This window comes from Scomber japonicus, chromosome 15 (assembly GCF_027409825.1).
Source record: "Scomber japonicus isolate fScoJap1 chromosome 15, fScoJap1.pri, whole genome shotgun sequence".
Taxonomy (NCBI): Eukaryota; Metazoa; Chordata; class Actinopteri; order Scombriformes; family Scombridae; genus Scomber; species Scomber japonicus.
In genome coordinates, this window is record NC_070592.1 from 1,610,034 (window position 1) to 1,623,150 (window position 13,117).

The 13,117-nt window shown below is 40.7% G+C and overlaps 3 gene segments (V, D, J or C); 2 read left to right on the plus strand and 1 right to left on the minus strand.

The window, feature by feature from the left end:
* Positions 1-4,189: 4,189 nt before the first annotated feature.
* LOC128374543 (immunoglobulin kappa variable 4-1-like) lies at positions 4,190-4,699 on the plus strand. The segment is given in 2 exon segments: positions 4,190-4,239; positions 4,356-4,699. Coding segments are annotated over 2 exon segments (393 nt in total).
* Positions 4,700-6,907: 2,208 nt separating this feature from the next.
* Positions 6,908-9,217, minus strand: LOC128374545 (Ig kappa-b4 chain C region-like). The segment is given in 3 exon segments: positions 6,908-7,345; positions 8,227-8,278; positions 9,149-9,217. Coding segments are annotated over 3 exon segments (456 nt in total).
* Positions 9,218-10,479: 1,262 nt separating this feature from the next.
* On the plus strand, positions 10,480-11,031 carry LOC128374546 (Ig kappa chain V region 3381-like). The segment is given in 2 exon segments: positions 10,480-10,586; positions 10,694-11,031. Coding segments are annotated over 2 exon segments (429 nt in total).
* The last annotated feature ends 2,086 nt before the right edge of the window (positions 11,032-13,117 follow it).

The following is a 13,117-nucleotide window of genomic DNA, read 5'->3' on the forward strand; positions in this document are numbered from 1 at the left end:
TCTTCTCTCTTTCCTCCCTTCCTTCTTTCCTTCCTCCATCCCCCTTTCTTCTTTCCTCTTTCCTCCCTCCCTCCTACCTTCCTTCCTTACTTACTTCTTTCATTCGTCCTTCCTTCCTTCCTTTCTTCCTTCTGTCGTTCCTTCCTCTCTCTCTCCTTCCTTCCTTCCTCCCTGCCTTCTTTCCTTTACTCCCTTCCTTCCTTTACTCTCTTCCTTCCCTCCTTCCTCCCTCCCTCCCTTCCTTCCCTCCCTCATTTCCTTCCCTCCTTCCTCCCCCCTTTCCTTCCTTGACTCGAACACAACAGGAGGGTTAAACATGCTGTCAAAAAAACAAGAACTTTGAGATTCAAAGTTGTTTTTATATTTAAATGAAGTGTTAATTTTATCTTTTAAAGAGAAAAAGGCGTTTTGTTATTTATAATCTGAATGTCAAGAGGTTCAATCTACACCTATCCATGTATGAAACAGAACCACGTGAACATGAATGAACTCGGATTGGTGGAGGACCAATGAAATACAGTTTTCTGAATTAAAACAGTTTGGATTCAGCTACAGTCGAAGAAGTTACTGTTTCATGTTTGTTCATGTTTTATTTATTGTATAAATTGAAAGCTTGAGGTCATTGAAGTTACATCATGAACTTTATCAGCTTACTCCAGTTGTCAGTAACATATTGTGATAAATAATGATGATATTCTGTTTGTGTGAACCCAGATAACCGTATTTTAACGGGTGGTGTATGGACCCAATTGCAGTACAAAGGACTCAGAAACAGTGGTAAAAGTTCAATGGTTTACTCAGACTCCAGCAAACAGGAATCAGGAGAGGAGAGGAGAGGCTAAACTCTTGGTCAGGGACAGAAGGCTGGGTCAATTTACCAGGAGGCAGACGAAGCAGGGGAATCAGGGACAGGCGAGGTCGGTACCGGGAAGACAGGCAGGAGAATGCTGGAAAGTCTGGCATGGCAAAGGAGTGAGTGTGGAGCTGGTGAGTATATGCTGGGCTGATGCATGTGATGAGCAGCTGTGTGCACAGGTGAGTAGAGTGAACTGACGAGGTGGGTGGGGCTGACAGGTTGAGTGGGGCAGCGGCAGGATCAATGGAAACTACTGAGGGCTGGATGACTGAACTGTGACACGTATCCAGTCTTTGTGCTGATACATCCTGGATACTGAAACTGTTATCTGACTCTGGAGAAGACAGACAACAAGAGCATTTACCTAAAATGTGAAAATACTTCATCACAAGTCCTGCATAGAAAAGCTTGATGTGGTTGAAGTATCACAGTACTGTCTGATAAGAGCTCTTGTAATACATTCATAAGTAAAGCCGGTCATTACTGACAGAGATCTGCTGCCACCTGCTGGTTTAGTTTTATACTGTCCCAAAAATCACTATTTGGTGGAGCCGTTAACAACTCAGACATCTGAAATGTGAGCCGACTACACACTGCAAAGTACTAGTACCTCTAACTGTACTACAGTAAAGTACTAGTACCTCAAACTGTACTACAGTAAAGTACTAGTACCTCTAACTGTACTACAGTAAAGTACAAGCACCTCAAACTGTACTACAGTAAAGTACAAGTACCTCTAACTGTACTACAGTAAAGTACTAGTACCTCAAACTGTACTGCAGTAAAGTACAAGTACCTCAAACTGTACTATAGTAGAGTACTAGTACCTCAAACTGTACTACAGTAAAGTACTAGTACCTCAAACTGTACTATAGTAAAGTACTAGTACCTCAAACTGTACTACAGTAAAGTACAAGTACCTCAAACTGTACTACAGTAAAGTACTAGTACCTCTAACTGTACTACAGTAAAGTACTAGTACCTCAAACTGTACTACAGTAAAGTACAAGTACCTCTAACTGTACTGCAGTAAAGTACTAGTACCTCAAACTGTACTACAGTAAAATACTAGTACCTCAAACTGTACTACAGTAAAGTACTGTACCTCAAACTGTACTGCAGTAAAGTACTAGTACCTCAAACTATACTACAGTAAAGTACAAATACCTCTAACTGTACTACAGTAAAGTACTAGTACCTCTAACAGTACTACAGCAAAGTACAAGTACCTCAAACTATACTACAGTAAAGTACAAATACCTCTAACTGTACTACAGTAAAGTACTAGTACCTCTAACAGTACTACAGCAAAGTACTAATACCTCTAAATGTACTACAGTAAAGTACTAGTACGTCTAACTGTACTACAGTAAAGTACTAGTACCTCAAACTGTACTACAGTAAAGTACTAGTACCTCTAACTGTACTACAGTAAAGTACTAGTACCTCGTTTCTTGTTTTTTAAATATTTATTTTGGGCTTTTTATGCCTTTATTTATTCAGTAACTGGCAGAGAGACCAACAGGACGCAGGGAGAGAGAGGAATGAGCCAGATTCAAACCCAGACACTGATGATGTGGCATGTGCTCCAACCACTCAGCCAACAGGGCACACCATTGTTTTTTACCTTCTGGTATCAGATAGGAAAATACTATACACACTTTATGCTGGTCAACAATCAGATTAATGAGATTTAGATGTCTTCAGAAAGGATACATGGATATTTACCCAAACTCGTCAAATGCGATATGTCCACATGTTTGTGAATAGATTAAACATGACAGATCCGGAGAACACATTTGCGTCTGACTTTGTCATGAATGAAAACCACGTTTCAGTTTCTGGATATTTTGGTGAAGAGTTTAGATTCAGCCACAGTGAACAGTCTCCTTCTGTGTTGACTCCAGATTGGACCGTTTACGTCTCTGGCCTTCTTCAGATTGGATCACATTGGTCTTCGCTGTTTCACTTCCCTCTCTGAGCTCAGTAACCATGGCAACAGACAGGCATCACTGATGAACCATGGCAACAGACAGGTTTCAGTACTAAAGATAAAAAGTTTCCTACTCAGTGTTATGCATTATGATCTTATTTGATTGAAAACTTAAACCCCCCGGTTGTCTTCGAGTCAAGGAAGGAAGGAAGGGAGGAAGAAGGAAGGAAGGAAAGGAGGAAGGAAGGAAGGAAGGAAGGAAAGGTGGGAGGAAGGAAGGAGGGAAGGAAGAAGGGAAGGGAGGAAAGGAAAGAAGGAAGGAGGGAGGGAGGGAGGGAGGGAGAAAGGAAAAGAGGAAGGAAGGAAAGAAGGACAGAGGAAAGAAGGAAGGGAGGAAGGTAGGGGAGAGGAAAGAAATAGAGAAGGAGGGATGGAGGAAAGAAGGACAGGAGGAAGGAAGACAGGGGATGGAAGAAGGAAGGGAGGAAAGAGAGGGAAGGAAGGAAGGAAGGAAGGAAGGAAGGAAGGAAGGAAGGAAGGAAGGAAGGAACAGTCAAAACAGACGGGGTCAATTTGACCCAGGAGAACGACAGGAAGGTTAAGCTCAAACTAATACAAACACAAGAAAAACAGTGCTGTCTGACTAGAAACACCCTGCAGACATAATCTGTCAGATAACACACACAGTTCTTAAAATGATAAACATGGAAGACCAAACACAAGAGTGAGTTTAATGAGAACTTCAGATTCAGACGGAAGACACCCAGACCAGTCCACAAAGGGATGGAGGATCTGGGCTGTCCTCTAATCTACTCATAGAAACTAAATGGACTACCAGACCCACCAAACACACAGAAAACTAACAAAGATAAAGAAATAAAACATCACAAACTGCTGCTGTGAAGTAGAAGAGAGTGTGAGCCAAATGTCTCTCCCTCTATATCGGTCCTCCCTCAATCAGACTGGATCAGGACCTGGGAGAAAACACATAACATTATAAATGGAAATTGATGTTATACAAATCCCATCCAGCAGGGGGCAGTATGTAATAGTGATATGAAATGATAAAATCCCTCTGAACTTCTCTACAGATAAATTCAGTGTGTGAAGACTCATTTAACACAGTAACATGTGACAGCAGATATTAGTAAAACAATATGTTTGGACACATTATTTGATGAATAGATCTTTATCGTTTACAGCAAGCAACAAAAAATAACACTTGAAAATGTGATGATTCTGTTAATCAGTCAGAGCATTTCCATAGAGAGCCACTTTGCATCAGCAGCACCATGCTCCAGTGCTCTGGGAGAGTTTATAGTCCTGAGAGTTGAACACTGGATGACTGACAGCTGTCCTTCATGACAACAGAAGCCACAGAAATCCTCCTCAATCAAAAACATGACTTTGATCTCCGTCCTCATCTGGACTCTCCTCTGCTTCACTCAGGGTGAGGAAAATGTTTCTGTCCTGTGAAAATCATTTTTCTGTTCTGTGAAAATCATTTGGTGTGTAGCTGAGTTTCACCTCACCATCTCATGTCCAGTGTTTCTTCTCTCTCCTCAGGGTCTGTTGGACAAAATGTTGTTGTGACTCAGCCAGCAGCCAAATCAGTGCAGCTCGGTCAAACTGCCTCTATTGACTGTAAAGTTAATAGACAAGTTGCTCAGTACTCTGGTCCACAATACTATCTGGCCTGGTACCAACAGAAAACTGGAGAAGCTCCTAAACTTCTGATCTACCGAACATCAGACAGATTTTCAGGAATCTCCTCCAAATTCACTGGAAGTGGAGCAGGGAATGGAGTTGGCTTCACTCTGACCATCAGTAGAGTTCAGGCTGAAGATACAGCAGTTTATTACTGTCAGAGTTATCATTGGATCAACAGTCAGGATGTGTTCACACAGTGAAACAGCGTCGTACAAAAACCTCCCTCAGTCAGACTGAACAGAAACTGAACTGACTGCTGCAGCTGGAAGGTACTGCAGAGACTGATACAGTTCACTGAACACACACACACACACACACACACACACACACACACACACACACACACACACACACACACACACACACACACACACACACACACACACACACCTATCAGAGGCAGCTCCACTGATGTCCACACACACAACTAACTCACTATATATGAAACATGAATGTCAGAATATGAACAGTATGTGAGGGTTAAATAACAGAGTAATGAGAGTCTACATACAGTTAGGTGTGAGTGCACATATTCCATGTGATATACTGGCACATATTGTCAACCTTTCTTTTCATAGATTGAAACCTGAAGTCCTAATTATATTCTTTTTATATTCCATAAAGTTGTGTTTCTACTGTATGTTTAAATATGACATCAGGTGCTCTAACATCAACGCTCTACGTCAACTCACATTCCCCCACAGATTTCCCTTCCTGTATGCTAACTGGCTGTCTATCTGATTTAAAACGCTGGATGCACGAAAACTTCCTCAAACTAAACTTTGACAAAACAGAAGTACTTCTCATTGGCTGCAATTCCTCACTTCCCAAACTCTCCACTCTAACCACTGACAGTGTATCACTCAGCCCTGCACCAGTAGTTAGGAATCTTGGCCTACTCTTTGACCCAGCTCTCACCTTTGATGCACATATTAAATCCCTCACCAAGACATCTTTCTTTCACCTCTGTAACATCGCACTCCTCCGCCAATTCCTATCCAACTCTGATGCTCAAACTCTGGTTCACACCTTCATCATGTCCCGTATTGATTATTGTAACTCCCTCTTCATTGTTCATCTTTAGCACTAACACTCCCGTCCTTTGATGCTTCTCTTTGGGCATTAGCGAGCAACAATCCCATCTCCCTTTCTGCCTTCGACATGTAAGAAATTATATAAACGATGCATGCATAAGCGCCAATAATGAACTGGATGTCCAAATTTGCATTCCATTATTTTTAATAGTGGCTTGACTGATTTAACCAAACTTGATTAACCTGCCTTTATAACACTATGGGCCTGATTCACTAAGATCCCAAATAAAGAGTACTAATTTGTGTGTGTAGTGTAACTGATTGCACATTTGGTTAGTGTGCATTTTGCAGGTGATCTACTAAGAATAAACGCACAGATGACAACAGGTGCAGACAGCAGTATTTAAATGTAATTTTGTGTCTTATGGAGAGTTTGGATCAAAATGAAATTTGATTCCATGGAATTAGAGGTTCTAGTGGAGGTTAGCAGACATATTGAATTACAGCAAAGAAACATTACCATAAAAATAAAAATGCTATATGGAAGAATATTAGTGACAAAGTAAATGCTGTTAGCACAACCAAAAATATTAACATGGGTGGAAACATCCGTTCGCTGTGTAGTCTGTCATTGTGCAACACCAGTCATCTGTACGCAGCATGCAACCGGTTAATGCCTGTCCTTCAAACATATTATTTACTGACACAGTTACCATCACCAAAATGACCCTCGGGTGTGGTAAATCACAATGTGTGTTAAATTAACATATTTGCATTTTCTTCTCCATGTATTTTGCAGACGAGGGTAAAACACCCAAATTGCATATTCATTATGGCAAACTACTAAATGGACAGCACGTATTATCTTACTAGTTAATTATGTAGTTAAGTCTAGTTACCCATCAGGTAAATATAATGATAATGAATGGACAGAATATCTCATCCCACTAGACAATTTTAAACTTTTTAACCTCTAGTGTTGTTCCACAGATATGCTAGCACTGCTGCAGACTCTTAGTTTTGTTAATCGTTTATTGGATGATTCATTTCTTTCTACATTTTGGCTGCAATTATTGAGACAGAAGTTCAGATAAACAAGGAGAAGATGTCACACTTGTGTAATGAAAGGTGAAACCACTGAGCCATGTAACATATATTCACATCACTTCTCTTATCAACATGAAGTATGAAGTCTTCATCAGTAAGATCTGATAATTTAATATAATAACAACTGATTCTTGTAATAATATGCACAGAAACAACTGATTGGATGAAAAAACCTTTATTGTTTCAATAAACCGTGAATTTCAGCATATCACTGCAAGCAATAAAAATAAATGTATTCTTGAAATATGAAAAATCAAAACATCATTACTGCAACATTTAAAGAGACAGAGGGAGAAAAAAGCAGAGTAGCAGAGATCAGAGTGAGAGCAGTAGCAGAGTAAAACCAGTAGCAGAGTCCCAGTGAGTCAGGTCAGGACTGGGAACACTGGTCTCTCCTCAGTGTCTCTGAGAGTGGAGTCTGGGAGCCCTGGGTGGCCTCACAGGTCACAGAGCCCACCTTCCCCCACTGGTCTGCAGTGAGCCTCAGGGTGCTGCTCCACCTGTAGTGGCCGTCCGCCTGCAGCACCCCGGGGCTCCTGCTCTGCTCCCAGCTGCTGCTGCTGCTGCTGCTGCCGTCCACCTTCCAGGCCAGACTCCAGTCTGAGGGGAAGCCCTTGTTGGCCAGACACGTGAGCGTGGCCTTCCCCTGCTGCAGCTCCTGGCTGGAGGGGGGCAGCACCGTCAGGGTGGGGGCGACTCGACCCACTGGAGGAGGAGACAGAGAGACAACATGAAGAAAGTTCATACAAAGAGAAAATAAACTCCACCCTGTTGGTTGCAGCAGAGGAGGCTGCTGGTTCTGTTGCTCTTTCTCACATTGGATCAAACTGGTCTTGGCTGTTTCACTTCCCTCTCTGAGCCCAGTAACCATGGCAACAGACAGGCATCACTGATGAACCATGGCAACAGACAGGTTTCAGTACTAAAGATAAAAAGTTTCAAACTGAAAACTCCTACTTTAGTTTCAGTAACACACTTAAACATCAGTGTTAAACCATTTCATGTTATGTATTACAGAAAGAATGAAACACTTTTACTTGAGCATGTGTGAGTTTGAAATGAGTTTTTTCTCCTCATTTACACATTTATCAATACTGAACCATCAACACAGACAGACTGCACTACTGACTCATATTTGAAGTGCTGGAAAATGAATCCTTCTAAATAAGCATGTGTTTAAATGAGCTCAAGAGATATTATGGTATTCATTGTCTATAGTGAGAATAATAATGATCATTAAATTCATGAATCTGAGAGGAAGACTGAGTAAAACACATGAAATGTTTCCAGATAATAAGGACACAATTATGAGTCAAGTTATTGTCTTCAATAAGCAGCTGTACTTTTAAAGAACAATATAAATAATAAGAATGTAGAAACTGTCTGAATTATCATTTCTGTGTAACTAAAGACTTTTTTCATCTGATGTATTTTTATCTGTATTACAGTGAAGCCTGTAGTGATCACTGCACAAATATTACATTTATAAAACTACAATCCAAAATATTGAAGTAAAGCCTGAATTTATTGACTGAAAACATAATAAATGATGAATCTGAGATGATTTAGAAGTTAAATGTACTTACAGTTAACTTCCAGTCTGGTTCCTCCACCGAACGTGTACCACAGTGATACAAACTCATTGAGCCGTCGTACAAAAACCTCTCACTGTAGAGAGACACGGCTCTCTGACTTTGACACAAACAAACTCTACTAAAACAGTTCCTGCTTTAAAAACACTATTTATTTTATATGATATCCAATTAAAAAGTGACACAACCTTTAACAGTTAATCACATGTTTACATATATATTGTAAAATTTGTCTTAAAGTAAAATTGATCCTTTAAATATTAAATTAAATCAGACAGAAGATGTACTGAAAGAAAATGTGTCTGCTGTCATCAAAGCAAATCTACATAAAATGATCAGTGACACATTATGAATCAATACTGTGATAAGTTGATTGATCCATTGATTAAACAGCATCATCAGAGTAATCCAAGTCCCTGTTGGAGTCAGTCAGAGCATTTCCATAGAGAGCCACTTTGCATCAGCAGCACCATGCTCCAGTGCTCTGGGAGAGTTTATAGTCCTGAGAGTTGAACACTGGATGACTGACGGCTGTCCTTCATGACAACAGAAGCCACAGAAATCCTCCTCATCAAAAACATGACTTTGATCTCCGTCCTCATCTGGACTCTCCTCTGCTGCTGCTTCACAGGTAAAGTCCAGAGAATCAAACTCCTCTCCTCTATGAACATCCGTCCCTCTGAAATGAAGCCCACAAAACCATGATGCTGCTTTATGTTTTTGTCTCTGTATCCTCAGAGTCCAGAGGCCCGTACACAGTGACTCAGCCTGCAGCAGTGACAGCTGATCTGAACGGATCTGCAACCCTCAGCTGTAAGTCCAGTCAGAAAGATTATGGTGGTTTTACCTTCGATTCTTTATTCTGGTACCAACAGAAAGATGGAGAAACTCCTAAACTTCTCATTTATCGTGCTACCGATCGAGCATCAGGGATTCCAGATCGTTTTTCAGGCAGTGGATCAAAATCTGACTTCACTCTGACCATCAGTGATGTTCAGGCTGAAGATGCAGCAGTTTATTACTGTCAGAGTCATCACTATCCCATCGGTCAGAATGTGTTCACACAGTGAAAAAGCGTCGTACAAAAACCTCCCTCAGTCAGACTGAACAGAAACTGAACTGACTGCTGCAGCTGGAAGCTACTGCAGAGACTGATACAGTTCACTGAACACACACACACACACACACACACACACACACACACACATACACCACTATATTCTATGTGATAACAATATGATTTATATCTTTAATCAGAATAAATAAATAAATAAATTGTATTACAGATAATAGTAATAATGTTTTTGGTCTCACAGTGGAACAAACACAGTCACAACTTTGTTCTGATGACCTGAAAGAAACTGAAGTAAACTATTTAGTTGCATTGTGTAGCGGACACAGCATCAGTACGGCTCAGAACATCATCTGGTCAGAGTCACCTTTGACCCTCAGATGAGTAAATTGGACCAGGTTTGATATAGAGACTGACAGGGTCTCTCTCTTGGACAAACAAAGATCCATTAACACTCCATGGAGCAACCAAGAGTGACGAGAACTACATAAAAGTAACAAAATACAGATTTTGGTGTCTCCTTCGTACGTCATAATTTATCCGAAAGACTTCTTCCATCAGATTAGAGTCACACAGAACACGATCATCAACCAAAAGACACATTCCTGACTTCCCCCCCCCCACCCCCTCTGTGTCTCCTGAAACCACACAGAGCATAAAAGTGAGAAAATAAGTGTTAAAAACTTAAACAAGAACATCTTAGTAAATAGTATAGTTTAAACACAATACCAATTACTTATATCAGTATCAATTACCTAAAGAAACCTCCATTGTAACAACTATTACAGTGATCACAGATAAATGTGTATGTGAAGAACTGTCATTATAATTTCTCCTTTCATAAACACAAATGTTGGTATAAGAAGGTTTACTTAATGTGAGAAAGTGTTACACTGATGTTATGCTTACATTATGGTGATAATCAATTATCTATCATGGAATAAATAGCTGTCAATACACATGAATCCCAAACCACCTTAAAATGATCAGTGACACATTATGAATCAATACTGTGATAAGTTGATTGATCCATTGATTAAACAGCATCATCAGAGTAATCCAAGTCCCTGTTGGAGTCAGTCAGAGCATTTCCATAGAGAGCCACTTTGCATCAGCAGCACCATGCTCCAGTGCTCTGGGAGAGTTTATAGTCCTGAGAGTTGAACACTGGATGACTGACAGCTGTCCTTCATGACAACAGAAGCCACAGAAATCCTCCTCATCAAAAACATGACTTTGATCTCCGTCCTCATCTGGACTCTCCTCTGCTGCTGCTTCACAGGTAAAGTCCAGAGAATCAAACTCCTCTCCTCTATGAACATCCATCCCTCTGAAATGAAGCCCACAAAACCATGATGCTGCTTTATGTTTTTGTCTCTGTATCCTCAGAGTCCAGAGGCCAGATCACAGTGACTCAGCCTGCAGCAGTGAGAGCTGATCTGAGAGGATCTGCAACCATCAGCTGTAAGACCAGTCAGAATGTTGCTGGAGACTGTGGCGGTTCCAGCCCTTGTTTATTCTGGTACCAACACAGAGATGGAGAAACTCTTAAACTTCTCATTTATCGTGCTACCACTCGAGCATCAGGGATTCCAGGTCGTTTTTCAGGCAGTGGATCAAACTCTGACTTCACTCTGACCATCAGTGGAGTTCAGGCTGAAGATGCAGCCGTTTATTACTGTCAGAGTCTTCATTGGCCCAACAGTCAGCTTGTGATCACACAGTGAAAAAGCGTCGTACAAAAACCTCCCTCAGTCAGACTGAACAGAAACTGAACTGACTGCTGCAGCTGGAAGCTACTGCAGAGACTGATACAGTTCACTGAACACACACACGCACACACACACACACACACACACTTAGAACACTATATACATGTGATAACAATATGATTTATATCTTTAATCAGAATAAATAAATAAATTGTATTACAGATAATAGTAATAATATTTTTGGTCTCACAGTGGAACAAACACAGTCACAACTTTGTTCTGATGACCTGAAAGAAACTGAAGGAAACTATTTAGTTGCATTGTGTAGCGGACACAGCATCAGTACGGATCAGAACATCATCAGGTCAGAGTCACCTTTGACCCTCAGGTGAGTAAATTGGTCCAGGTTTGATATAGAGACTGACAGGGTCTCTCTCTTGGACAAACAAAGATCCATTAACACTCCACGGAGCAACCAAGAGTGACAAGAACTACATAAAAGTAACGAAAGACAGATTTTGGTGTCTCCTTCGTACGTCATAACTCATCGGAGAGACTTCTTCCATCAGATTAGAGTCACACAGACCACGATCATCAACTAAAAGACACATTCCTGAATCCCCACCCCCTCTGTGTCTCCTGAAACCACACAGAGCATGAAAGTGAGAAAATTAGTGTTAAAAACTTAAACAAGAACATCTTAGTAAATAGTATAGTTTAAACACAATACCAATTACTTATATCAGTATCAATTACCTAAAGAAACCTCCACTGTAACAACTATTACAGCGATCACAGATAAATGTGTATGTGAAGAACTGTCATTATAATTTCTCCTTTCATAAACACAAATGTTGGTATGAGAAGGTTTACTTAATGTGAGAAAGTGTTACACTGATGTTATGCTTACATTATGGTGATAATCAATTATCTATCATGGAATAAGTAGAATAACAATGTGTTATGCTTGATCATATTAAGTGTTAATAGGTTATAGTATGCTTTTTATAATCAGGATTAAATACTGAATGAATGATGAAGATGAAAAGTTTTGCAGTAAAAAGCTGGAAATGAGATCCTCAGAGTAGCTGTGATGAATCTGATTGGCTGACACACGAGCCCTCCCCAGGACAAAAACCAGATGCACTGAAACCGGCTTTGCTTTGCTTCAGGTTTGGCTCTACTCATCTTCTCTTTTCTTCACCCCACACATTCTTACTTTAGTCACCTCATCTTATTCTCTTAATAATTCACTCTGCTGATGAAATGGTTTGTGTGTTTCTGAGGTGATCAGCTGACTCCATCAACCTGATCGGGTGCAGCTGGGCCCGGTGTTCCAGCTGGATGAAGGTGCCAGTGGCCGCACCTCTTTGGTTTCTTTGGCGTTTCATTCATTTCTACTTGACAACACTCCACCATATATGTTACGACCCCGATTATGTCTAGGAGTGGGGAAGTAACAAGCAAAACAACTCAACCAAAAATATACTAATAAAACACCAGAGATCAAATCAAAACTCAATTTATTAACGGTCAAACTAAGAACGAGCTTCCAAAATAAGGGAAACCGGTTGATGATGAAGATGATGAGGCAGTCAAACCACGCCGCTGAACAGAAACACTAGACTCTGACACTGGACACACGCACACACACAGCTCCGATCAGCACACTGCCGGAAGGCCAACTGCCCCGGCACCAGCTTCCCAGGGGTTTTAACTGGCAGGCCTGATGTGCCACAGCTGTGCTAATCAGTGGGGGGAGGAGGGCGGTACCTAAAGAAAAGGAAAAGAAACAAGGAAACCACACGGCACGTAACCATATATGATCAATACACTCACACTGACATGACTGATACCACTGACATACACACCTCATACCCAGGTTACTTTAGTTTGTGTTACTTTATTTAAATAAATATATTTTTCTATCAGCCATGCACTGCGTCTCTCCTGTTATGTCATCTCCTTCGGGCCGGGTCATGACAATCTTTAGTTATTCTTTGTCTAAGTTTTCTGAAGTTTTTGTAATCTTGTAACTTTCACTAGCAACGTACAGAGAAAAGACCCTTTAAGTAAACACGTCATTAAGTTTTGCATTCGG